General features: G+C 40.4%; 1 protein-coding gene across 2 annotated transcripts in view; it reads right to left on the bottom strand.

Moving 5' to 3' along the window:
• KCMF1 (potassium channel modulatory factor 1) overlaps positions 1-27,918 on the bottom strand; it is an 83,407-nt gene that overhangs the window by 25,766 nt on the left and 29,723 nt on the right. For both annotated transcript variants that reach the window (XM_075563067.1, XM_075563068.1), the window contains exons 2-3: positions 6,686-6,853; positions 1,014-1,153 (exon numbers count right to left, since the gene is read on the bottom strand). In XM_075563067.1, coding sequence (XP_075419182.1) covers positions 1,014-1,153; positions 6,686-6,853 — 308 coding nt within the window. The remainder of the gene's footprint in view (positions 1-1,013; positions 1,154-6,685; positions 6,854-27,918) is intronic.

Raw genomic sequence — 27,918 nt, 5'->3', positions numbered from 1 at the left:
ATGGAGAACAGCAATGGCTTGAGGACAACTTAGTGCAAGTTTGTCAACTAATTGAACTATACATCTCACAGTAACTTTTAGTCTCAAAGGAGCAATGCAAATGGGATCGAGAGTCAAACTGCATTCATTCTGCATGTCAGTACTGCTGTGGCTACAGCACAGGCTGGAGAGGGCAGTGCTTAGTATGAGCTCTGGCTGAGTTCAAACACGTGGCCCTGCCCATTACTACTTAAAGGGTCTTTGACATGCCACTTTCTTTGGGTCTCAGTCAATTCATTTTGAGTATATTTAAGGTTTATTAGTTGCTGCAATAAATAAAATGACATATAAATATAAATTTTTATATACAAATAGATACAATTTATAGAAAAACATTTTTTTGCCCAAGTTCTCCAAATTCAACACCGAGAGTTCATATTAAGTCTTCACTTTACCTAGTACTACCACTAAAATGGGGTGGTGAGCGCCCACCGAGTATACTTTTGCCATTTCGTGAGGCTGTATGTACGCCAACTCACACGTCAAGCACAGACTCCCTAAACCTCTCAAGACCCTGAATTAGTGTGGTGCACTCACAGGGGACTGCTGGCTAGGAAGAACTTGTCTGTGTGTGAAACCACGATTAGGGATGTGCTTTGAGAATGGGCTATAGTTTACTAACCCAAACCTTTCAATTTCCTTGAGAAGGCTGCCTCTAGAGGAAAAAGCAGGCAAGTAGCAGAATATTGTTAAAAGACAGGGCTCCCGGCTCGAGTGCTTTGAACCTTTTTCCAATGCATACGAGAGAGGAGGATCAAGACTCCCAGAACTGTGCTTATACCAAGAGGCAAAGAAAGGCGACTGTGGACAAAAGAAGGGTATTTTTTCATCCAAACGCAGTCTCCTAGGAGGCGGACGCTGCCCTGGTACAAGATGCTTTTATAATGAAAATGCAAACAGTAACAGGCACCTAGCTCCATTTATTTTAGGAAAATGTACCATACAACATTTAGGACCAAGGCTGCTTTGCTTACCACTTCTGTTGATGTCTCCGCATGTTCGGAAGTAACGTGCTCTTGAAGCGACGTCTCTGTGTAGCCCATTCTCCCGCAGTAGGGGCAGGTGAAGGACTGCGGCTGCTCTACAGAGAACGCCTCCCCGCCATAGTACAAATCTGAAACACAGACGGGACTGCAATGAGGAACATGGTTTTAAAGTGTACAGACATTTGATCACAGGGCACAGGCGTGAAATCTCCATCGATGATCTTTTGTCAGAGCTCCGCAAGGCCATCCGTAACCTTCCCGTCCCCCCAGGAGTCTCTGGCACGCTCCCAAACTCCTGTTCCATACAGTTACGCGAGTCACAAGAGAAAACAAAGACAACAGCTTTTACCCCTTTCTTTTACTCTGTAACATCTCTCATTTCATCTCTGGTCCTTAATTTTAGCGTAATTTATTTTTCCCAGTGTCGTGACTTTTGGCTGGTAGCCTGCACAGTTGGTGATTCAAACCAACTACGTTTACCATGGAAAAAAGATGAAGTTGTTTGTTCCTGTAAAGATTTATAATCTCTTTATAAACTCTATGTATCTACAACATAAATAAATAAAAACTAAACCAAAAGCCTCTATATAGAATTCCTAAGTTAATTGGGCCAATGCAGTGACTGGGCTGCATAAACTGTGGCCAACACAGATATTAACATGATGTTAGGCTGTGCCGATTACACAGGTCTCAAGTGCTGGGAGGCTACAAGCAGAGCGCTGTGACCAATTCCCCCAATAAACATATTTGCTGGTAGAACACACCCATGGTCTAGCAGGAAAGACTGCAGGCACTCCCTCAGCTCGGACAGATGGCAGACTGAATGCCAGGCTACCACAGCTCACTCTGCTCAACTGGAAAATGAAGAACACTCGAGAGCAGTGGTTCTCAACCTGTGGGTCGTGACCCCGTTGGAGGCCAAGTGACCCTTTCACAGGGGTCACCCGATTCATCACAGTAGCAAACTGACAGTTATGAAGTAGCAATGAAAATGATTTTATGGTTGGGGGTTACCACCACACGAGGAACTCTAGGAAAGGGCCACTGCATTAGGAAGGTTGAGAACCACTGACCTAAAAACTGAGAGTTTGAGGGAATCTGTAATTTGGCTTTTATTAGTCCATCTGAGGAAATAAATATTTTTCTCACAAATAGTAACACAAAAAGAACTACAACTGAAAGCATATTTAGCATGGTCTGCTACTTCATCAGAAAAAAAAATTACTTGATCATTTAAATGAAACAAATACCAAATATAAGAAGCCATTACTGCTTGTGTCAGAGGAGGGAAGCAAGTGTTCATGAAATAAAGCTTCTTCAGATTCAATCCATTAAGGAAATCTAATTCAGATTTAATTCTTTAAGGAGAACTCTCTTTTAAAAAAAACTATCAGAAAGATTTTATCTACTACATATATATCAACCGCTTATTATGTTCAAAAGATTTGTGAGGTAGTTTTATGTTAAGTGGGGTAAACATATTGAAAGGACAGAAATGTCTCACTTCCCTTAAGAGTATCTACAAGAATAATACAGCTAACATCACGCTTAAAAGCAAAAGTCTAGGTGTTTTTTCCTCCTACAATCAGGGACAAGATGATGTTTGCCCTTGACATTTCTGTTCAAAAGAGTATCTAATCAGGATGACAAGGGAGTGAAATGAAATAAAAGGCATCTAAATGATATTTACTTGCAGGCAACATGGACCTTGGAAAATCTAAAGAATCCATTAACAAGCTACTATAGACAGACATTGTATGATCTAATTTATAAAAATAGCTAGAGTAGGCAAATGTGCAGAGACCAAAATTTATCAAAAGTTCCCCAGAGCAGGGGGGTGGGGGGTGGGGGAGAGAGAGGGAGGGAGGGAGGGAGGGAGGGAGGGAGAGAGGGAGAGGGAGGGAGGGAGGGAAAACACGTACACCTGCTCAGGGGCACTGGATGTCTGCTAAGGGTAACAAACATTTGGAAACAGTGGTGGTGGCTGCATAGTACGATGAGCAGAGGAATTGCATATGTGAGAAAAAAAGGAAACAAGATCTTCACTTTACATCATATATAAAACTAAGTTCAAAAAGGATTAAGAACCTAAATATAACTAAAGCCTTAACATTTTTTAAGAAAACAAACAGGAACAATATGGTTAGCCTGGTTTTCAACAATAGAATTAACAAAATTACAAGCAGAAAAAGAAAAAAATAAACCGAGAATTCAGAAAAATTAAAAACTTTTGTTCATCAAAAACTTTACCAAAAAACACACAAAAACAAAATGAAAGACAAGCTACAACAGAAAAATATTGTTAGAAACCAGATAGAAAAAAAAGAAACCACAGATAGAATTAAGAATCAAAATATATATAAAATTTTGACAACACCAAAGCCAGTCTAATCATAAAATGGGCAAATTACTTGAGCAAGCGTTTTACCAAAGATGAGATGTAAAGGCCGCCAAGCACAGAGCATGCTGCTCAGTTATTAAGTATCAGAGATACGCAAATCAAAACCACACCGGGGGTGGATGGGGTGGGGTGGTGCCATTCATTTCCACTAGGATGGCCAAAACAAAACACAAAATATAACAAATGCTGGTGAGGATGCGGGAAAATTACAACTCTATCCACTGCTGTTGGAAATGCAAAAAGTTCAGCTGCTATGAAAAACAGCAAGGCATTTCCTTAAAAACCTAAAAATAGATATGTCATATATGCAGCAATTCCATTTCTAGGTACATACCTTGAAGTAAGAAAACAGACTCCAAAAGGTGTAAATAGTCTATCTGCTCAATAGCAGGTGAGTGAATAAACAAAAACGTGGTACATACATAGAATACTCAGCCAAGAGAAGAAACAAATCTTGATACACATGGCAGTATGGACGGAGCCTGAAGACATTACTAGTCACCAGGGTTGGGAGGGTAATGGGAAGATTAATTAATGGTGATGGAAAAATCACACGGATCAAGGGCAGGATTGCACAAGATAAATCCTGCTAAAATTAAAGCAAGAACAAACACAAAATTTACAGTTAAACTTTGGTAGAAGAATGATGAAATCCTCATGCTTTACAAAGATCTATGGGGATCATGCCCCAAAGAAGCCAGCAGTTTACAAATAGCTGATTCATTTTTAAAAGGGATGAAATGATAAAAAGGAAGTCAGCAGCAGCAGACCATCCAAATCAGTTTGCTAGGATATAATCTTGTTTGTGCCCTTATTGAAGAGAATTGACGATCACCAGTAGAAACAACAGCCAACACCAGAGACATCTCAATGGGTTTACACAATTCGGACTGGAACATTAAACTTAAACAAACTTCCTGCTTAATGGGTGCCAAAGTGTTGCACCCACAAAGTGTTGCACCCAGATCAGCCGCAGATGAGAGCAAACATTTAAACAAAATGTTTACAATGGACATTTTATACAGGTGAAGTCGCGATCCAGAAGCACTGCGGTGAGGAATTCCAACAGGAGATGAAATGTGGCATTCTCAGTATACTTACTCCTGAAGAGAGAGAACAATCAAAGCAACAGCGAACAAGAGATGGGACTGACTGGCCAAGAAAAAAACGGTCAAGACAGAGTGTTTACGGATGATCAGGCATTTTGCTTATTGACTTTTTGGAGGGTCAAAGAATGATGATGCCTACTTATTATGAGAACGTTTTGAGAAAGATAGCTAAAGCATTAGCAGAAAAATGCCCAAGAAAACCTCCTAAGAGGGTCCTCCCCACCACATCAACGTTCTTGCTCATTCCTCTCAGCCAACAGGGGGGATTTTGCAAGTTTTCATGGAAAATCATAAGGTATCCACCTTACAGTCCTGATCTGACCCCTTCTAAACAGCCCCCTCCCCGCCACCCAGTGGAGCCCTGGTGGTGTGTCATAAAGGATGAGTTGGGGGTACCCACACAGCCAGCAGTCCCATGCCACTGGCCATTCCTATAGAGCAAGACAAGACTTTCCAATCCTGAGAAGTTAGTCTAGGAAACCAAGAGGGGCAGTGCTATCCTATCTGACTGGGTCCCCATTGACACGATAGTATTAAGAACTCCTTTGTGTTTCCTAATCTTAAAATTTAAAAAACAATTTTTAAGGTACCCATTTGCCTCCAGTCAATCATATAAAAAGACTGTACTGACATGGTTAAATTCCCAGGACTCAGTTCTTCAGGGATGAACTAAGAGACTGAGTTCACTGCTTACAAAAGTACCTTGATCTTGGAGCCTTTGTGGAGAAATAAAGTTTGTAGGTTTTTTTTGTTTGTTTTGTTTTTAACATTTTATTAGGGGAGTCTGTAGTTTTTATCTTTTAATTTCATTTTACTCCAAACTTTTGAAGTCCTTTGTATGTTATTAGCTACCACTGTTGACCCCAATTCCTGGTGGACCAATGCCCAATACAAGAAATATCTGGCCCCTGCCACTTGTGATCAGATGTGTGAGTTGGGCCTGAGTCGTGTGGTCTCCACTGGATGATTTTTGCAAGTGCCAGCCCTTTTTACTGAGTCATTCTTAAGTCTGGAAGCTCTCAGTGTCTATCACTGAGCCCCAACTAACATTTTGGAAAAGGCAAAACGCCAGAGGTTGTGAAAAGATCCAGGAATCAGGGGCAGGGATAAGGATTAACAGGTGGAGCACAAGCTATTTTGGGAGCAGAAGTACTCAGTATGAAATTATAATGGTGACTACGGGGCACTATGCCTTTATTAAAACCCATAACCATGTTAAGAAAAAGAGTGAACCATGAAATCCTAATGCGAAACATGGACTTTTGTTAATAATAATGAACTGACATCGACTCATTAAGTGTAACAAATCCATCACAAGAATGCCAGATGTTAATTGGAGAAACAATGTTAGAAGGCAGGGAGCCAAAGGAAGCTTCCTGTGCTTTCTGCTCAGTTCTTCTATCAACATAAAATTGCTCCTCCAAAAAGAGCATCCAAAGTCCTGCTGCCTTTGATGGTTTTGCTCCGCGCACACACACATTCTTCCACATGCCTGCCCTCAAGTTGTCTGTCTCTATTACACAAGTACGTGGGGGTCAGGAGTGGATTAGAAAATCATTAGTCTTAAAGACCTTTAGAATCCCTTCTTGAGCTGGAATTCTATGACTGTATGATTCTGGGCTGATTGAGACTTTTATTACTGCAAAATCCTAACATGCTCTTTTATTTTTAACCATCATATTTTCTTACCCAGAAATTTTTGTATTCTCTCACATAAGTATGAGAGATACTATTCATCTTCCGTTGTTGCTAAAAGTGTTGTAGAAATTGAAAAGCGAAATGAGAACTTTTCTAGCTTTCCTTAAGGACAGACAATGTTTTCTCATCAGCTGTAGAAACAACTTGCTTTCTGATAACTAGAACAAGAACTTGTGCTTGGTGCACTACAGTAATACTCAGTTTTTGACTGTATTCTTATTTTACGGAGCCACTTCTCTATTTCCTTCAGTTCAGGATATTGCTAATTGGTTTTTATATACACGTGCACTTTAAGTAGTCACTTAGAATATAAAAAAGATTCATCCTATTTTTAATGAACTTGAGGTCTTATGTATGACACTGGGGATCGTTTTAGAACACCTGCATCTCTTCACATCCCTAGCCCCAAAGCTCTAGGGCATAGTTCATCGGAATGGCAGTGAAGTACTCACCAAAATCCACCCTCGTTAGGATGCACTGCATCGGGTGGTCAGTGGTGTGCCTCGTTGTTGTTGCACCGCTTTCATAACAAGACGCACAGAGATCGTAATCGTAGCAAATTAAGCACTTGTATCTGCGACCTCGAAAATTTCCTTTTAAACATGCATCACAGCTGACACCTACAAAGGAAGAAATATTTGTAATTAGCAGCTATAAAAGACCATTTTCAATTTCATAGAAATTTTCATCTGCAGGCTTAATACTGTATTTTCTTATCAAAATAACTAGAAATTACATAATGAAAATACATCAATTTCCAACAGCATGATGGAATTCATTACCTTGACTTATAGACTCGGAGAAAAGAACTGAAACTATTGGATGAATATCGCAGTGCCTTCTAAAAGGCCTCGGTGGACTACCAAGAAGGCAAAAAGGAGGCATCAAAGAAGGCTTGCACCTTGAGGGCATTCCCTTTTCCACAGGAGGCAAAAATCTGAGCTTACATTTCGTAGCACAGTAGGACACAAAGCAAGAAGGCAAAGACTATGTATGGCCTGTTGATGGTGATACCAAAACAAAGCCTTGTAAAGCAGAGACCTCAATACGCCTTCAATGTACGGTGCACTAGAAATCTTCTTAGGGAATCACACGTAGCGGCTAAGTGAAAAGATCTTTCAAACTACACCTCTGAAAACTCATAATCACATACCATCCTCCTTACAGGTCTACAGCCTGAATTCAAACGACCAATTGATTTAAAAGATTTAAAGTGCTCTAAAATTAGTATTGCCACCAAGCACCTGGCAAAAATAAACTTCTAAGAAATGAGTTCACATTTCAAATTACAGCGGGCACACGCACCACCACCCCGCCCGCCCCCCAATGAGTAGAAACAGTGCAGAATCAAGATCGTTAGGAATTCACATCAAGGATGGAAACAAGTAGCAATGTGCAGTATGCTAAAAGAATAGAGAAAAAAACTGAAAAAAGGTGGCCATCAGTAGATCGGAAAAGGAACCAAACAAGTGTTAGAAATGGAAAACATATCATTAAAACTTAAAACTTGGTGGAAGGCTTAATGGTAGGGTGCCGAGACCACTTCCAACCATGGGCCTTGACAAAGTCAGCGCATGGAGGAGGAGCATTCAAAGAAGGCTCCACCAAAGAAGGTCTCTTCCATGAACCCTTTGAAAGTATTGGCTTGATATCATTATTGATAATTGTAGCTGTTCTCTGGTTCTTGATAATCTTGATCACTTCCCCTTTTAGGAAACAACTGATGTCAACTGAGGAATATTCCCCGGAAGTTGAGGTTGCTCCCCTTCCTATGGCTTTGAAAGATCCATGTCCTGACTGCGTGCAAAGTGTATTGTATAACAGAAATAGAAACTGGAAGCCAGAAACCCCTCTTAGGGAATTTATGTTAGACCTTGAGTAGGCTGAGCTATTGCAAACCGAAATCCACGGAAATCTCAGAGGCTCATTTCTGCAATCTCAGAGCTTTTGTGCAAGACTCTAAAAAAGTTTATCATCCTTTTCCCACGATTTTCCCCCTCCTTATGCTGGTTACCACAAAAGGGGGTAGAATATGGCATCCCCCTCCAGGAAATAATCCAAAGAGAAATAGAGTTCCTGACCCTGATTTACCCTATACAGGGGCTTGTAATGAAAATGGCGTAAGAATGGTTAACAAAGACGGTGCATAAGTTCCTTTTAGTAGTTTTAGTTTTATGGAACGGTTAGCAAGAAGAGGGACTCCGTGATGTCTGAAGTCCACTGAAGCAAAGCTACCTATTGTGAGGCAACTCATACCTTGGTACAGAAAGACTTTTGGGAGTTTAATTTATGGGAACTTGGTAAAGAAAGAACAAGAAATGGAAGTCCTAGAGCAACAGCCCAAGAAGGAACAGAAAGAACAGTCAAAGCCTGTCAAGTAATTTTTGATAATGAAATGCATAAATGCTTTATTGATTTCATAGTTAGAACAATGCACCCTAGTTGGATGAAGTGTGCTCAGTTATTGTTAGGTTTGTCTATCACCTTTGTAGTTAAGAAAGTTTTAGTTTCAAGATGTACTAATTTTTAACCAAGAATCATGATGTGATTTATGTAACTTGTCATGGTCTTGTGACCTGAGAATTTCCTGATGTATGATCTCAGGACAAGAAAAAGAATATATAAGTTGAAGCTTTGCATGAATAAAATTGGAACAGTCACCCGCAACCTTTGAGTCGTGTGGTTTCTGTCTCCCACTCGCCGATGCCGTGACCTACCTTGAGGGACCCCTGGACCTTGTTGCAGCTGGACTGTGACAGCAGGGGCAAATGGTATGCTTGTTTACAGAGAAAACCCAACCAACCAACAGCACAGAGTTGCTAGATATGAACACCAGTTTAACAAAAAAAGATTCTATTTCTCTACCCCACAAGCTGAAATTCTATTACTTAAATGCCATTTGTAACTACACAATAGAAAAAAACAAACCCAAGAAAACAGGTCAAAGGGTTTGAATACATGTTTAACCAAAGAAGATATAAGAGCCAATAAGTACACGAAGAAAATTCTAACCTTCGTTAGTTACAAGCAACTGCTGTTGAGCTGATTCTAACTCACAGCGACCCTACAGGGCGGGGTACAAGGGCTCCTTAGGGTTTCTCAAACGACCCATCTGTATGAAAACTGACCGCCTCATTTTTCTCAGATGGCCTGGGTTCGAACCATCGAGCTTTTAAGCCAGCGCTTTCAACCTTCCTAATACCGCGACCCTTTAGTACAGTTCCTCATGTTGTAGTGATCCTCCAAACATAAAATTGTTTTCGTTGCTACTTCATCACTGTCATTTTGCTATTGTTAAGTATTGGTAGACCCACGTGAAAGGGTCGTTTGACTCCCAAAGGGGTTGAGAACCGCTGTTTTAAGCAGTCCAGTGCTTAATTCAATATCCCACCAGGACTCCTCCATTCGTTCTTAGAGACATAAAAATGTAAACTATGGGATACTACCTCACTCCTACTAAGATGACTACTGTAGTGAACTTAGAATCCTTAGACACTGCTGGTGGGACAGTTAACAATAGCAGTAGCTGTGGGAAGCAGGTTGGTGGGTCCTTAAAAAGTTAAGCATAAAACTACCATATGGCCCAGCATCTGCACTCCTTGGTACACGGTCCAAAGAACCGAGAACATGGACTCAGATACCTGCATGCCGACCATCCATTACAATATTACTCGCAATAGCCCCCAAATGGAAACAACCCCAAGTAACCATCAATATGAATAAACAAAACGTAGTCCATATGTGCAACAGACGACCACTCAACCAGAAAGAAAAATTAAGTTTTGAAACATTCACCCCCATAAACCATGAAAGCATTATGCCGAGACTGAAACAAAGCAGATACAAAAGGTCAAAGATATTACCCCACTTAGATGAAATCCCAGAACAGCTAGTGACACAGAGAGGGAAGTTTATTAGTGGGTGCCAGGGTTGGTAGGGAGGGAAGATGGAACAACAGTGACGAAAAATGCATAATGATGGTGGCTGTAGAGCAGAGTGAATGTAATTAAGCCCATGTAGTTTTACCTATAAAAATGATTGAAGGGGCAAATGTTTTGTCATATGGGGGTAAGTCATGACATCTGTTACTAGGTTCACATACCCATGGACCAATTCCAAACAAAATATGTTTAAACATGCCTGTGACCAGTGGACAGCTACATACAAGTTCTCTCAGTAACTCGTCACCAGGGTACTCGATTTTAACAAAACTCAAGAAGACACCTTCACAAATCATTGAAGCTTTTACAATTTATAGGAGAGGGCACAAAATGATAACTTTCACAGGTTCACGTGTCTTAAGGAATGATGGGAAGATCGTTATCTTTGGCGAGTGAAAAAATGGTGGCTAAAGTCCAGAAACTGCTGGAAAACCATATAAGATACAAGACGTCAGCTCAGAAAGTTTTTTGGTCACCAACAGTTACATCTTGATAGATTTTCTCAACACAGGATGACCACAGAAGCTTATGAAAAAGAAAACGAAGAACATTATAAAGTGCATTTAAGAGAAATGGACCAGGAAAGTTGCACCGAGGATTTTCCATCAAGACTACATCTGCCGTATGCGCTGTGCCACAAGATCTTTCTTGGGAATCCTCACCTCCGGAAAGTTACAGTCTCAGAAACCCACGGGGGGCATTCTACCCCGCCCTAAAGGATCGTTAGGAGTCAGAATTGACCTGATGGCAGTGAGGTTTGAGGATTCACCCTACAGCCCTGATTTTGTCCCTTCCAACTTGAGGACACCATTTAAACCCTGGGAGGAGGTTAAACCTACAGTTCTGCCATAGTGTAAACTGAAAAGTGTAGCATCATTTGGGGGAAGGGATAGGGAGATGAAAACACTGCCTTCAAAAGTGTATAGAACTGGATGACTTATGTCGAGAATTAATAGCTTTATATTTGATATTTTTCTGTAAAGTAAGCGCTCCTTTGAGACCTGCTTCGCCACACTGCTGGTGTATACATCACTTGAGCTGGAGACTGTCGGGCCCTGTCATCTGGCTGACTGTTAGTGACCTGCCCTGCTGTCTGCTGCCTGTGGCTGGATTGCCTGCATTGCTCCACGGAAGACTCAGCTGTTTGCTTCCTTGACTTGCACTCAGCAGCCCTTGTGAGTTGAACTAAGCCATTTGTACTGCACTGTGGACTAGTTAGCTGTTTATTTCTTATGTTGGGATAAAGGAGGATGAGAACAGTCGTACAACTTGAATATCATCAATGCCATGGAATTGTATGTGTAGAAATGGTTGAACTGATGTATGTTTTGTGGTTTATCCCCTCAACAAAAAAAGAGCAGTAAGGTAAAACCAATTCTCAACAAGTCATTTTTTGGTGTGTGCACATCAAGAAAATACTTTGTAGGTTTGTCTTTTCTTTCTGTGGTAAGGATGTGTACTGACAAGTAGAAATGAACAAAGCTTCCGGTGACTTGTGGATAGTGACATGTACAAATAACAAGGATGATGCTTGTCCTATGCTGCCACTATTCTGATTTAACTAAAAGTTGTCTAAATAAGAGTGACTTGAACTATTTAAATATATTTAAGTAATTGTATTGCATATCACTAAAACTGTTCAAGAAACAGGATGTTGATATTTTAACGGACTTACCTTCTAAAATGCATACCAGGCTTCAAAAAATTTGTGGAAGTAAAAGATAATGGAATTTTCCAATGAACTTTTTGAAGCCCCTTCGTATTTCCTAGTTCCTTACACACTGAAAGATATTTTTTTTACAAATTGTGATAGTTAGGTTTTTTGGTGCCAATATGAGACCTGTAAGAAGATACAGGGTGTAATTTGGCCTGTCAATCAGGTTGCAGCTTGATGACCCCTTTGGCAGTATGACCCGAGATACATGGCTCTGTGGAGCTGGCCCCCTCTCTCTCTGCCGTCACCTTCTTGTTGATGAGCCACGCTGAGCCCTGCGCCAGCCCTGTGCTGCAGCTTTTGCCACTGGATCCATACAACTATGCACCCACCAGCCTGTGATAGCCCTGCATTCTGCATTGTTACATGTGGCTGAGTGAGTCTGAAGAGGGACTTATGGACCAGTATCAAATTTATGGACTTGAGTTGGACTGGGCTGGGATGTTTTATTGCTGGATGATATCTTCTTGATATAAAGCTCCTTCTTATACACAAGTGTCTCTGGATTTATTTCTAGTCAACCTGGCCTAACACACACATTTTTAGATTTAAGGCCATTATTTCAAACATCAAAAATCATACAATTATAGCATCAAATATTGTTATATAAGTCTTTAAGAGGGTCTCATCATATAAGACTCACTTTATTTAAAATAATTTATGGTGGCAAGTATGCTGTAGAGGATGTTTATACAACTAGTGAATTATGATTTGAGTAGTCAGGAAGTAAAAATGTTTCACTGTGATGTATAGTCTTTTCTTTACCCCATTATTTCTCCACATAATTTTCTTATAATTGTCCATTAATTTCTCCTAATGAATTGTCATTAACTTGTTAAACCAGTATATAAGTTTTAAGATTCTATACCACCTCTGACTTGAAAAGCAGTTGAAGTCTCTAAACAAAAGCATGAAAATAAGCAAACAAAGGCCTGACTGTATGCACGGGTTCTGCAACAGCTTCTCAACAGCAGGATCCCAACACTACTAAATCGCATTTACCTTGAAAAGGAACCCAGATTTCTCATTCAAAGCAACATCTTTTCTCACTGCCCAAATGTGTGTCACTTACAGGTTCCTATTAGAAAAAGCATGTTAGCTCTTTGCTGCATCTCTCAATCTCACTGCCATCGAGTTAATGCTGTGAGTTTCTGAGCCTGCAACTGTCTACAGGGGGATAAAGCCCAGTCTTTCGCCCCCAGAGCTGCTGGTGGCTTGCACATTCACTCGGTTAAACATAGTGGCTTCTTGCTCAGTACCAGAAAGCTCTAGGAAATCAAAAACAACACAGATGCAACACAAGTAAAATAATGATTAAGAATTCCTTAACAGAAAAAAAAAGAATTCCTTAACAGAAAGAGATTTAGCATATAATTAGGATAGTGAGAATTATTGCTCCTATATGGAACAGTAACAGCAGAAACTAAGTTGTCAAATACAAGATGAGCCTGAAAGAAGGCTGGAGAGCCACGAGCTGTGTAAACAGTAGTGAGATGCCCAGTGCTAAAAGCGCTCAGGTTCCTTACCCTGCACTATATATCAAGGGTGTCAAACTCGGGCCACTTGGTGCAACAGCCAAGATTCACGCGGCCACATCATATGAAAAATTTATATTTTGAAGTGAGGATTCAGGAATATGGATAGGATAATTAAAACACTATATAATTGCTTTGATGTAAACATTTATTTCATTTAATGTATTTGTAAAACTAAAATTAGTCTTTTTATCCGAAAACTTGCCAGCACTTTACTTTCCTCCTACTAGTTTTCATTTACCTCTTATGTTGTGACTGGAAAATATAACAAAGTAAGAAAAAAGACAAAATGTCAGACAGCTAACAAATGTGATGCACAATTGTAATGGCTTCCCTCTAAAAATGTTAACTAGTGTTGCCCCTGGGTATGATTCATAACAGCACAACCCAGAGTGCTCTTTTTAACCTTTACGCTATTGGGATCTGTTACATCACGTGACACCGAGAGCGGCACACATCGCTTCCAAATGTTGCCGGAACTGAGTCAGTGCGTTTATACACGTTCACAGGCCCCTGGGAAAGGCACTGGGCCACGTGCATACTTGTCTTCAGTAGTTAAAGGGTTAATGGGGGATTGTGTGTGCGGTATTGCCTCGATCTCCCCCTAAGTGCTATTTTTTTCATAACAATATTTCTATTATCATCTTATTTCAGAGCATTGCGGGCCAAAAAAAATTACCCCGGGGGCCACATGTGGCCCCCGCAGGCCACCAGTTTGCCACCCTTGCTATATATAAAGGAGTCCTGGCAGCGCTCTCATGTCAGCACTGGGCTGCTCACTGGGAGGAAGATGCTGTCTGTCTGTTCCACTAAAGGTTTATTTCCAGCACTGGAAACCCTACTCAGGTTGACTTTACGAATCAGAAGCAACTGGAAGGCAGTGGTGGCATGAGTGATTAAAAGGTCCGCCATCCCAAGACTGGCTCAAACCTACCAGGTGCTGTGTAGGAGTAAGGTGAGGTTATCTGTTCCCCTAAGATTTACGGCCTTGGAAATCTTACGGTGCAGCTCAACTCTTGGCCTATAGGGTTCCTGTGCATCAGACTCAGCTCAGTGTCAATGAGTTTGGTGTTTGGGTTTTATATATTTCCTGGTGGGCTATATGGTCAATGTGCTCAGCTGCTAATTGAAAGGTTGGCAGTTTGAGTCCACCCACAGGAAGAAGGCTCTAGTGATTTACTACTGAAAACTCTGCCACTGAAAACCTTGTGTAGCATAGTTCTACTTTGACATACACAGGCTTACCATTATCCGAAGCAACTAAATAAAGGAAACGTGCAGCCAGCAGAATAATCAAGTTAACCAATGACAAAATATTTTTCTCATCCTTGAATAATGTAGCTTTAACCACGGTGTGCCACAAAGAAGTTCAGAAAATCACTGGTTTATGAATTGGAAGCTAGTATAAGTCACATCAAATGGTTATGATGGCGTACTTATGCTCTTATCTATTCAAGTTCACCTACCAAGATCAACAAAAATGCTAGAAAACAGTTTAATCTTAATTTTGATACTGACTCAGGTTGAACCTAAATGAAAGACAATAATTTCAACTACAAAAGAAACATTCAACCCTTAAAAAATGTGTGTGTGTATGTGCATGCGAGTGTGAACAAGCAAGCAAAAGGGCACAGGCAGGGAGTGCTAGGGGTGCCACCCTCCTGACAGCCTACAATTCACGTATACTGTGCAAGTGAGTTTTGACTAGCCCAGCATGGATCTAAATTGCACAGCCAGCTTGCGTGGGTTTCTCCCCACTGTTGCTGTTGGCTACTGTGGTGAACTCCAGTGTTGAGAGGATCTGCTTGAACCACTGACGACAGCTCCATCATCTCTGTGTGAGAAGTAACCAGAGAGATGAGCTGCTCATGTGATGATGACTGGTGCTACACAGCATCTTCAGAGCCCTGGGGCTCACTACAACAGCAATGGGGTGGCAGTGGGGGTGGGGGGTGGCGACCCCCAGGGCATGGACACTACCACCACCAAGGGATCTGTGGACTATCAGCACCTGCGGAGGTCAACCCTGAAAGGTTCACGAGTTGACTGTATATGTAAACCAATCATATGTCCTCAGCCTCATCTTTGTATTTAGCAGCTCTGTAAAATAAATACACAATACAAAGCTGTGAACTTAAAAAAGAGAGAATGCCCTCTTGTGGGAACAGGTTTGTTTAGTTCTAATAAAGCCAGTGAAGTAATATTTATTTTAAAAAAATAACATGGTTTTTATGAGTATAAATTTTAAAATATTGCTATAAACTCATGGAAACCTTAAACAAAAACTTCAAAATGTGAAGCTACTGTATCTAGACATATCTCCCATCTAGAACTTATACTTATCAGAAAACAGTGTCTCTATTTTATCTAACCTTTCTTCCAAAGAATTCTGCACACTTCAATTTAGGTGACAGTTTTGGCGCCCTCACAAAAAACTCATTGCTGTCAAGTTGACTGACTCATGGTGCCTCCTTAGGACAGGGCAGAACCTCCCCTGTGGTTTCTGAGACGGTCCCTCTTTATGGGAAAGAACGCCCATCTTTCTCCCACAGCGAGGCTGGTGGCATCACCTTGTGGACTGCAGCCCAATGCGTAACCACTATGCCACCAGGGCTCCCTGAAGGGCTCAAGTGCGTTCCTTTGAAATGACGTACAAGTTCTGAGAATGAAGTTTGAAGGGACAAGATCAAGATTGTAGGGTACTCGGGCTAAGGTTTGCTGATGAAATTTGTGAAAGACAGTCCTCGCTACCCTCAAAGGAGGAGTAGATTTATTGCTAGGGTGGGCAAAGAAACGCCTTGGTATAACTTTCCTGGCCTTTTTCTCACCAATGCAGCTTTCAAATGTCCTTAAAAATGGCTTCCTAATAAGTCCCTGTGATCTTCCTGTATCCTTTGAGAACACTTATTAACACCACCCCTTAGGAATTCCCCCCCCCACCCCAAGCTTACTTCTTTGTCATGAATTTAACTGGCCCAGAAGGTCCCTGCAGAAGTAACTGTTCTGACTGGACCATGCTTTCTGGATTTGTATTGGTAAATATGAGACTTTTCTCCACTTATAATATGTTGCATAAAAATCATCTTGCTTGAAAGACTGATGGGAAATGCCACTCATTAAGCCAGCTGAACTTCACGCAATGTTTTTGGCACAAGTTGAGTCAAGGTATTCACTAAAAACTAAAAATGCCAAATGACGTGAGACCCCAACTTCAGTAGTTTGGCATCAATGATAAGTCTGCAGTCTGATGGTTTTCTTCTACCCGTTTCCAGACTTCAGCCACGGCTGCCTTCATGTGCTGAAGATGGTAAACTTCCGAAGATCCCTTCAAAATACACAACCCTCTAAAAACCATCATTTTACATGCACTTGTTGCAAAGCTTCACTGATTTGTGAAGATGTCTACTTGAGCTGTGTTAAACTTTTTATTAGCTCTGATCTCAAAATTATTTTTCCCATGGCACGGTTTTAAGTACCCCTAATAAGTGTACCTCTGAGAGAATTTGTCTGCAGCCATCCACTGACCACAGAAATCACAGTTTTGTTTACTTTTAAACTTACTGCATATATTTAGTTTTTAGCTTTTCAAACAAGATGAGAAAAATCAAAGACTGATAGGGCTTTTATTTTAATTACTTTTTAGGTAGAGAATGGAGAACTGATATGAAGAGGTAGTCAATAAAACTCAGTTATACCTACTTGTCACCCCACCTTTCCCCTGCCCCAAATGTGTAAAAGGCAACCAGCATTCACCAGCCCACAACTCACCCCTTATATTTAGGGTGAGGCAGTGGCCAGACACACCCACCACATGTTGCCCCAGCTACTAGGCCAGTGCTATCACTTGCTCCTGTGCCGCTGTATCAAAGACAGACCATGGACAACACCCCAAACTCATCCTCAGCTACCCTGACTACCAGACACTTGTGCTCAACTGTTCAGCTGCCACCACATCCATCCAGAGAAAGGTGAATGTATCAGACCAGGTAGCAGAGTAACAGTGTATCCTGTGTGCCGGATATAAAAAAAAAAAAAAAAAACCAAACAAACCACCCATAATAAAAAAATAAGGATGCCATAAACAAATGTATAATCCATAAATATATTATACTGTAATGTCTCAGAAACAACAGATAATATGAAACCATCTAAAGACACATGACAAAATGATTCCAGCAGGGGACAATAAGAACCAATCTCCCTGGAGAAGTAATGGTAAGAACTACCTACCTGGTAAAGAACTAAAAAAAATTATACACAAGACCCTCCAAGAAATCAAGAAAGTGGTCATAAGAAAAAACAAAACAAAGCCCTAGAATAGCAGTTCTCAACCTGTGAATTGTGACCCTTTTGGGGTCGAACAACCCTTTCACAGGGGTCGTCCAATTCAAATAGTAGCAACATGACAGTTATGAAGTAGCAAGAAAATAAAGTTATGGTTGGGGGTTCACGTCCGCATAAGGAACTGAATGGAAAGGCCGCTGCACTAGGAAGGTTGAGAACCACTGCTCTAGAAGAATTGGAGAAAACAAGAACAAATTAGGCAGAGCAGAAGCCACATAAAAATCACTAAAAAATTTAAGCACTAAAATTCCAGAAACAGATAAAATATTGAAGGATAAAGGGAAACATCTTCCTTGAAAACAGAAACTGGAGATGCCCTCTATCGTCATTCTGATTCCATACTGTACGCAGGTCCTCGTCCTGCCACTGAGTCGTTTCTAACGCAGAGCAACCTTGATACCCCAGATAGAACAATACCGTGAGAAAGGGAACTAAAGGCATACAAACTGGCAAAGAAAAAAACGAAACCATGTGCACATGATATGATTTTATACATTGAAAATTCCACAGTATATTACTGGAACTTGCAAAAAGAAACCGTTTTCTCCGTGTTCATCTGGGTTGACTAAAGAAACAAACCCACAGACATTCATATGTGTATAAGAGTTTTATATAAAAGAGAAATTGTATATTGAGATATCATCCCAGTCCAGATAAAGTCCGTAAGTCAGATATTAGCTCATATGTCCAATACCAGTTTATAAATTCTCCAGACTCCTGCAACACATGCAATGGAAGACCGCAGGCTAGTGGGTGACAAGTCTTGTGGATCCAGAGGTAGTAGAAGTATCTCAGGGCTGGTGTGGGTTATCACGTGGCTCCTCCAGTTCAAGGGCTCTGGCTCCATCAGTGTAACTCCATGTGGTTTGTTAACAGAAATATCTTGCAGGGAGACAAGCAGAGAGAGTGTGTCTGGCCTCCAGTGAGTTATTTATCTCTGCTGAGCCTTCAAGTGAGGTCATCAAGCTGCGGCCTGATTGACAGGCTAAACTCCACCCCTTCACTTTTAATAGTCTCAAGTTGACACCAGATTATATAACTACCACATTCCCCCAGAGCAGCTGGTGAGATTCAACTAATGACTTTGTATCTAGCAGCCGAATGCATAACCCACTGCATACTATGGCTCCTAGATACAGTATGCAATTTGAGATAATGATGAGTCCATGGAACATCTCACAACATGGGTGATCACTTGAAGGACATTATGCTGAGTGAAATTAGGTCAAGCATCAAAGGGCAAATACTATGTAAGACTACAACTAAAAGAAAAGTTTTATGCACAGGGAGAAATATTCTGATCAGAAGTGAGATAAAAGGAGGGCAAACCCACTAACTAGATAGAAGACTTGTATGACCTGTGCATAGACTAAGGGTCATTTGTTAGAACAGAACAAAGGGTTACCACATAAACCAGAGAGTATGCATCAAGGCTGTAGAATAATCAGAGACGATAGAATACACAAACAACACAGAATCAGGATTTGAGGAAGGCTCATTAATCACCTGCAATATGCAAATGGAACAACCTTGTTTGCTGAAAGGGAGAACTTGAGGTATTTGTTGATAAAGATTAAAGACTTCAGTCTTTAGTATGGAATGCAACTCAATATAAAGAAAAACAAAATCTTAGCAACTGAACCAATTAAGAAACATCATAGTCAATGCAGAAAAGCTTGAAGTTGTCAAGGATTTCATCTTGCTTGGTTCCACAACCAATGTCCATGAAAACAGCAGTCAAGAGATCAAACGACCCACTGCATCAGGTAAATCTGTAGTACAAGACTTCTCTAGAGTAGTTAAGATCAAGCATGTCATTCTGAGGACTAAGGTGTGCCAACTCCAAGCCATGGTGTTTTCAATCATCTCATATGACATGTGAAAGCTGAACAATGAGTAAGGGAAAATGCTGAAGAACTGATGTCTTTGAATTCTGGTGCTGGTGAAGGTTTGAATATATACAACAAACTGCCAGAATAATGAACAGGCTGTTAGAAATAATACTTAGAAGTGAGACTTTGTCTCGCGTACTTTGGGTGTGTTACCAGATGAGTTCAGTCCTTAGAGAAAGACTTCATGCTTGGTCAACTAGAGAGTGAACCAAAGGGGAAGCTTCTCTCTGAGATGGATAGACACAGTGGCTGGCACAATGGGCTCAAAGGTTGTGAGGATGGTACAGAACCTTGAAATGTCTTGTCCCAGTGTACACAGAGTGGCTATGAATTGGAACTGACTAGACAGCACTTAACAACAGTCCATAAAAGTAATGTTATAAAATCATATCGATTTTATGAATTGATATGTGAATGAGGTGAGGGAGACCCAAAGCCCATCTTTAGACAACTGGACATCCCCTTACAGAAGGGTTACAAGGAAAAGATGAGCCAGTCAGGGTGCGGGTATAGCACTCATGAAACATACAGCTTTCCTCTGGCTCATTAATGTTTCCTCCCGCCCCACTATCATGACCCCACTTCTACCTTACAAATCCGGCTAGACCACAGCATGTACACTGATACAGATAAGAGCTGAAATCACAGGGAATCCAGGACAGATAAACCCCTCAGGGCCAAATAACGAGAGTATCGATACCAGGAGGGTAAGGGTAAGGTGGGGAGAGAAAGGTGGAACCAATCACAATGATCTACATATGACCCTCTCCCTGGGGGATAGACAACAGAAAAGTGGGTGAAGGGAGACAGCAGTCAGTGTAAGCCATGAAAAAAAAAATTTATAAATTATCAAAAGTTCATGAGGGAGGGAGGGGAGGGGGAGAAATGAGCTGATACTAAAGGTTCAAGTAGAAAGAAAATGTTTTGAAAATGATGATGGCAAGATACACACAAATGTGCTTGACACAATGGATGTATGTATGGATTGTTGTAAGCTGCAAGAGGCTCTCCCCCTACCGAAAATAAAATGATTAAAAAATAATGTTCTACACCAGGATACAAACTGATTACAATCTAACTACTGGAGGTGAGCGTGCCACTGGGTGGATCGGGAAGGTTGCGGGTCAATTTGGCTGGGCCATGATTCCCAGTGGTCTTGGAGCTATGTAATGATGTAGCCGCCTTCCATGTTCACATAATGCCCATTTTCTCATAATGATCTGTTTTGGCATCTAACCACGTGGATGAGAGGATTGGGTTTCATAAGCAATGCCTGTCTTGAGTATACACTGGTAAGGTCTAGCTATGGGGATGAAACTGACAATAGCAAAAGATTAGACAGGAACTGTGATAGGCGGTGGGTTTAAGAACAGCTCAAGGAAACAAGGGTTATCCAACAAACAAGGGCTATCCAACTAGATGGTTATCCAGCCAGAAGTATATATGTCTGAAATTGTTGAACTAGTGTATGTCCTGCATGTATATTCATCACCACCAAACCAAACAAAATGTGTGAGGAAACTACCTCAGATCATCTCTACCCAGAAGTTTTCTCAATAATTAGTGTCCACTGACTTCAATACACCTGACTTAACTTTTCTTTCTTTCATTTTTAACAGATAAAGTGAACAAAGCCACACACATACCAAGTATTTTGCCCCCAAATCAGAAGGATCACAGCCTATCTGACTTTTTCCTTTCCCCCAGAAGTAAGTCCTTCGAATTTTCTCTTTATTATGGTATAGAAATATGTATTTAATGCCATGTCTCCTGTCTTTAATTTCACTTATCACATAGCTTCTCTAGAATGGAATCTGGAGGCTGAAGAATTACTTTAAGGCAGGTACTTAGAGATATTTAGTTTACTTCCAGAGGTTGACATTCAAATACAATTAATTTTACCTGAAGTGACTATTTTGCAAGTTCCTACTTTAAAGTAGTGTTTTCTCCTTAAAAAAAGAAAGAAAAAGAATCCACCCCCATTTTGGTGTTTAAAAACCTTACTAGCTCTCTTAATATTAAAAATTTTATACGTTAATCATGATTAAAGCGAACCACAATTACAATAAGTTGTAGTGCTTTTCTCCCCCAGCTAAAACAAAATGTCCGGACTCACCCCTCAATGCACTACAGAACTCTCAAAGATATCATTATTTCTCATTTTCAGTCTCTTCAACATAAAAAAAAATTATGGCATACTCAAATCTTCAGACATGAGAATCAAAACCCTATGACACTTAACATAATCCTGTAATGAAACACCAGAGGAATCCAAGCTCCGGTTGACTAGACTTGCATATATTGACAACCCCTTTAAACACATGTTGTAAAAGGAGATGCGCTATATGGAAGCATTTAAATAAAATTTAAAGTACAAAACACAGTACAGAATTGTTTACAGACATATGTCCATATAGAAAGTATCCAAAGATATTTTAGGAAGGATATTTTCGAGCTGTAAAAAGTGATAAATAACCTCAGGGAGGTAGGAAAGAGGTAAGGAAATACGGGATCATTTACTTCTGTATGTTTACAATGTTTCATTAAAATTACAGCAATAAAAAAAGACCAATGTGGACAAACTCCTCATCCATTTCAACTTCTAAAATCCACACAGTAGGATGATGACTTTTGGTAATAGTATAACTATTTTATGCTGATATCTAAGTGGGTAAAACAGTTGACCTACCGAAATCATAAAATAAAACTACATTTTTCTTTCTGCCTTCAAGTACCAGAAGATGAATGAGATGGGATCAGAAGCCATACTGTGTATTTAATGGCAGTTAAGCTAAAATGTAGCATCTCTCTCTCTATATATATATATATATGTATTTGTGATAGAGTCCCAACTGAGTAAGGCACATGTCACTGAGTTTCAAGCTAAGTGCCCACAGAATGATTTCCCCCAAGCCCAGTATATGATATAGGCATGTTAAAGCAACTTGCAGCAATGTGAAGACTGTACTGTTTGGCACTGACAACAGGGTCTGGGAACTGTTTTGAATGCCTTCCCATTATATACTTGGCCACTAAGGTATACATAGCAGTAGGGACTTCTCGCCTGCCAAGAAAGACTGCATCTATCTATGTGAGAGAACAATGTCATTTTAAACAACTAAAGGCTGAAAGTTCTATTTAATGGCTCCCATTAACCATTCCCCACCCAGAAAACTTTCAAATCTAATGCTTAACTACTTAAATACAGATTTTCTATAACTGGAAGAAAAAGGGGAAAAAATGGAAATCCTTCAATTTACCACGCAGTAAGTAAGGAGCAACAACAACAATAAATACTGTTTGTTTAACAAGTACTTGAATTAGAATGTGATTGATGTTTGCTTGCGTAATTGTGAAAATTTTCCAGTCACATAAGTTAGGCAATGTGGGGGAGTTTCAATAATTTTGTGGAAAAACTGAATGAAAAGATAACTGAATTTTCCCCCCAAACCTTTTTGAAGTCCACTCTTATAACAGCTCTTTTTACTGTGGTGGGAAAAGATTTGTCAAGGACCTATATTATGAGGTCATTCGACATCGACTTAACTTCATTAATTCAACATTACTCATTTAGTGCTGACAGTCTGACAGAGAACAGAGATAGGTAAACAAGCAATTCAAATACAGTATGAAGTGAGACAGTGGACTACAGAAACATCCAACATGTAAGAAAACATAAAAGATGACTTGTTATGTATGGTTGGAGAGCTACAACAGAACCCAAATACCAAGCACGCCCAGTCACCACTGCCCACACCAAGCATCCTTGAGGTGCTTGTTCTTAATAGCACTGCTTTCAGGACCCTCCACGCCACGTTCCCTACACCTCCACTTGACTTACGGCCGTCAACTCAGTCCCGGCGCACAGCAACACTACACATATGTAAGGGAGCAGGCTACAAAAGGCTGGTGGGAAAATTCCACTAACGTTTCGAAGCCCTCTCATACTGTCGCCCCTCCTCTCAAAAACCCACCTATACAACTCAAGAAAAGAACCGAGCCACCTCTCTTCTTTTCTAAATTCACTTTCAATCTAATAGGTCCCCAGAGGCCCTGCTGACAACTGTTTCATTATTTTTCACACCTGTTCTAGTTCCTGCACTGATTTTATACCTGAGTATCCAGACCAGGACTGGGGATAACTAGTAATACAAAGTTTCATTCTCTGATCTTTGTTTCCTCTAGTAATTAAATCAAGCAAAGCCCTCACGCCCCAAACTATATAATCATCAATATTGCAGGGCTCCTTCCCCTCCTGTGCAGTTCAAAGAAAGCTGCAGCACCGAGTTCACGCTTACCCTTCTACACTGATCTACACTCCAAGCAGGAAGTGGTGTCCTCCTCTGGGCGGGCATTTGGCAATGCTGTCAGAGTGGGAGTAAACTACTGACATCTAGGGGTGGAATTAAACATCCTACAAAGCACAGGGCAGCCCCCAGGCCTACAATGTCAATACTGTTACCGCTAAGAAAATTCATGCTAGGCTTTACAGACTCAATTATTCATATTTCCCTTGCAGCTGGCTTCTGGTTTACATTCTGCCCATGGGAAACCCTGGAGGAAGAGTGAAAGAGGAAAGAAACTGATATCCTTCTAGCACCAAAGGGGCCCTGCACGGACCTCTGAAGAGAAAGTACCTACTATGTGGAGATAGGCAGAGCCCTCTGAACCACTCAATTCTAGTAACCGTTTCAGACATCCCCCCTTTGCAATGATGGAATGGTCATGGCGACACCGTGTGTCACAGAGCAGACCTCCCCCCTGTGGTTTCCAAGGCTGCAATCTTTAAGGAAGAAGGTCACCAGGTCAACCCCGGAGCAGCTAGTGAGTTCAAACTTCTCACCTTTTGGTTAGCAATTCTTAACTAAGGCACCACCAGGCTGCTTGGAACAGAGATGCTGCCAGTAAAACTCTAGAGGAGGGCAGGCACATGATTCAGACAAAAGTCTAGAAAGTGGCTATGGACACGTGCACGTGTGTGGATGTAAGATATCCTATTTCTTGATCTGAGTGGTAGATAGATGGGTGTGTGTTTGTGGTATTATCTTTTTACTGAATATACTAATTTTGAATGCCCTTTGGAATGCTTTGTACATTTCTCAGATATACACAAAATTCCCATACTCATAGGAAAGGACTGGCTGGTCCTATAGTCTTTAGATAAGAAAAGTTCCCAAGGTTCCAACTTTGCTACAATCTGTAATTACAAGCTAAGCCCTATCATGTCTATTACATTAGATATATGAGGAACAAACAATGGCATGTAATAAAGAGGTGATATACATCAAAACATTGTTATGACTATTATTATGCTAAGGATATTTTATTATTATGCTAAGGATATTTAGTGCTTCTTTAACTTTTTATGCATAGAAAGTTACACTATACACTACACACTAAGACAAACATTTGATTAACTCTTGTTGTTTGATATAAACCTAACTTTTCCAACTTACAAATAATACAACTTAAAGCAGAATTCATTCATAATCCAGCCTATATGTAAAGGGGGGGGGGCAGCGGCAGGAAACCTTTAGATAAAAACCAACCCCAACCCACTGCGCCACAAGGTCAATTTCAACTCATAGACCCTATACAGGGTTTTTGAGGCTTTGTAAATCTTTATGGGAACTGACACTTCACCTTTCTTCTGCAATTAGCAGTCCGATGTTTACCCGACAGCACCAAGGGCCCCTTAGATAAAAAAACTATACACATTTTAAAATAAAAAAGACAAGAGTACAAACCACAAAAAATATAATAAAGAAACTAAAAACTTTTCTTCATCAAAAGAGTTTACCAAAAAAGTGAAAAGACAAGCTACTGACTGGGAGAATATCTTCAGAAATCATATATCCAACAACTATCTAGTAACCAAAATATATAACTTCAACACCAAGAAGACGAATTACCCAATTACAAAAACAAGCAAAGGACATGAACAATAGACATGTCACCAGAGAGGACATTCAAATGGCCAAAAAACACATGAAAAGATGCTTAACATCATTAGCCATTGGAGTGATGCAAATCAAAATGACAATGAGGGTCTCTGTGTAAAAAGCTAAATTAGCAGAAGCTGTGAGCTATATGTATAACAGCCAGAAAAGTGTATGTGCCGAGGCTTGCTTATGCACTGCCCAAAGCCTCATGGTTTCCATGGGCCACTCCAGTTAACTCATCGACTATTGTGTTGAGTGCTTCTGTCCCCCACCTCCTAATTTTTTGTAAATGCTTGGGGAACTACGAGTTTGGAAGAACCCATCTACATCCAAGTGGTCCATATGCACTTGGAACTATAGAGAAGGGGAGAATCGGCATTGGAAGATATGGACCATATGGCTAATGGCCTCCCTGAATAACTAACTCCTCTGCTATCCGACCAAAGGAAATAGATGGTGACGAGCACTGCTGCAGACTATTTTGATCAAAGATTTGTGGAGAGAAAATGCTTTGAAAATGATTAGGGCAAAGAATGTACGGATGAGCTTTATACGATTGATGTATGTATATGTATGGATTGTGATGAGTTGTATGAGCCCCTAATAAAATGTTTAAAAAAAAAGAAAAAGAATCCTGATTGGGGGCTGGGGGGGAGAAATAAAGAACAGAATTTCACATTCTTATGTATTTTGATCTTTCTGGAGCCATAGAGGCTAGAATGAATCCCTGAAATTATTGCCCTGAAATAATCTTTAAACCTTAAACCAAAAATATCCGGTCACCTACAATTCTGTTATTCATTCCCCTCCAGTGGGAGTAAATAGTCATCATTGCTATCTGCTTCTCCTTACCCCCTTCCCCCCCACCCGGCCCCCAACCTGGAGTCTTTAGATCAACTGTTTGACTGAATTAGTAAAATGTCTTGGGAACTATTTGCATGGTACTGAAATGTAAACAGTAACACCCAAGGTTAGATAGGAACCTTAGGGTACAATGAATTTGTTCACGGAAGGGAGGTGAGAATGGTTGCACTACTCAAAGAATGTCATCAATGTCACTGAACTGTGCGTGTAGAGATGGATGAATTGGTGTTTTACTGTGTACATAACTCAACAAAAGCAACTAAAAAAGGGTATTTTCATTACTTATTGGTAGGTAAGGCCCTTCTTAGGGAGAACCCAGAAACCATAAAGAAGGGTAATAAAACCATCTAGCAGGGAAGCAACAAAGTCCACATGGAAGAAGCATACCAGCCTGTGAGATCAGGAGGTGTTGATGGGTAGAGGTACCAGAAGTTCAAAAACAAGCTATCAATTTCCCATAAAGGAGCACAGACAAACTGGAGACCCAAAACCCACTTGTAAGATAATTAGACAGTCCCTCAAAGAAGGGCCACACCAAAGGGATGACATATCCAGGGTGTGGTATAGCACTGATGAAATACATAAGTATCCTCTAGTCTTTACTATTTCCTCCTCCCACTATTATGGTCTTAGTTTTACCTCATTAATCTTGTTAGACCTGCATATGTTTATTTGTATAATTAAGGTCATTTGATGCATGAAATCCAAGGAAGATAAACCCTTCAGAAATAGTAATGGGAGTAAAGATTCCGAGGGTATGGGAAGGGGTTGGGGGGGGGGGTAAGGGAAAGCAGACAGCAATGATAACTATATAATCCCACCTGAGGGGAATACACACACACACATATGTATACATACACACACACAAACACACAAAATGGGTTCCTGTGGGGTAAGATGGGGGAGGAAGGGGATAAAGGGGATCTGATACTAAAGAGTTCAAGAAGAAATAAAATGTTTGAAAATGATGGTGGCAGCAACTGTATAATTATGCTTGATCTAATTGAATTATGGATTGTTATAATGTCTGTAAGAGCTCCCAATTAAATGATTTTAAAAGGAGGGGGAATAATGTACACTGTAAATTTGATATGAAAAAAAGTTTAATGTTGGCAAAGATTAAACAAAGACAAATGACAAAAAAGAAGTATTTGTAATAAATATGATACACAATGACCTCTTAAAAGTTAACATCAATAGAAAATAAACAAATAAATGACATTATTGAAGAGGAAATATGTCATTCAAATACCTCCTTGGTAATAAAAGCAGTATATCCACAGTCCCTCAAATGTATCTATAGCACTCATGAGAAGGTCCAACTCAAGTAAGGCCCACCGAGAATCTGAGAGGACTAGAATAAGTGATGGTACTCTGAGAGGACTGCGATGATTTGAGATGAACCAAAATGTGTACAAGATGTTGAATGTAAAACGGGTGATCTGCTCTGTAA

Source organism: Tenrec ecaudatus, chromosome 11 (assembly GCF_050624435.1).
Source record: "Tenrec ecaudatus isolate mTenEca1 chromosome 11, mTenEca1.hap1, whole genome shotgun sequence".
Taxonomy (NCBI): Eukaryota; Metazoa; Chordata; class Mammalia; order Afrosoricida; family Tenrecidae; genus Tenrec; species Tenrec ecaudatus.
Note: the sequence above shows the minus strand (reverse complement) of the source record. Positions and strands in the feature narration are given on the sequence as shown.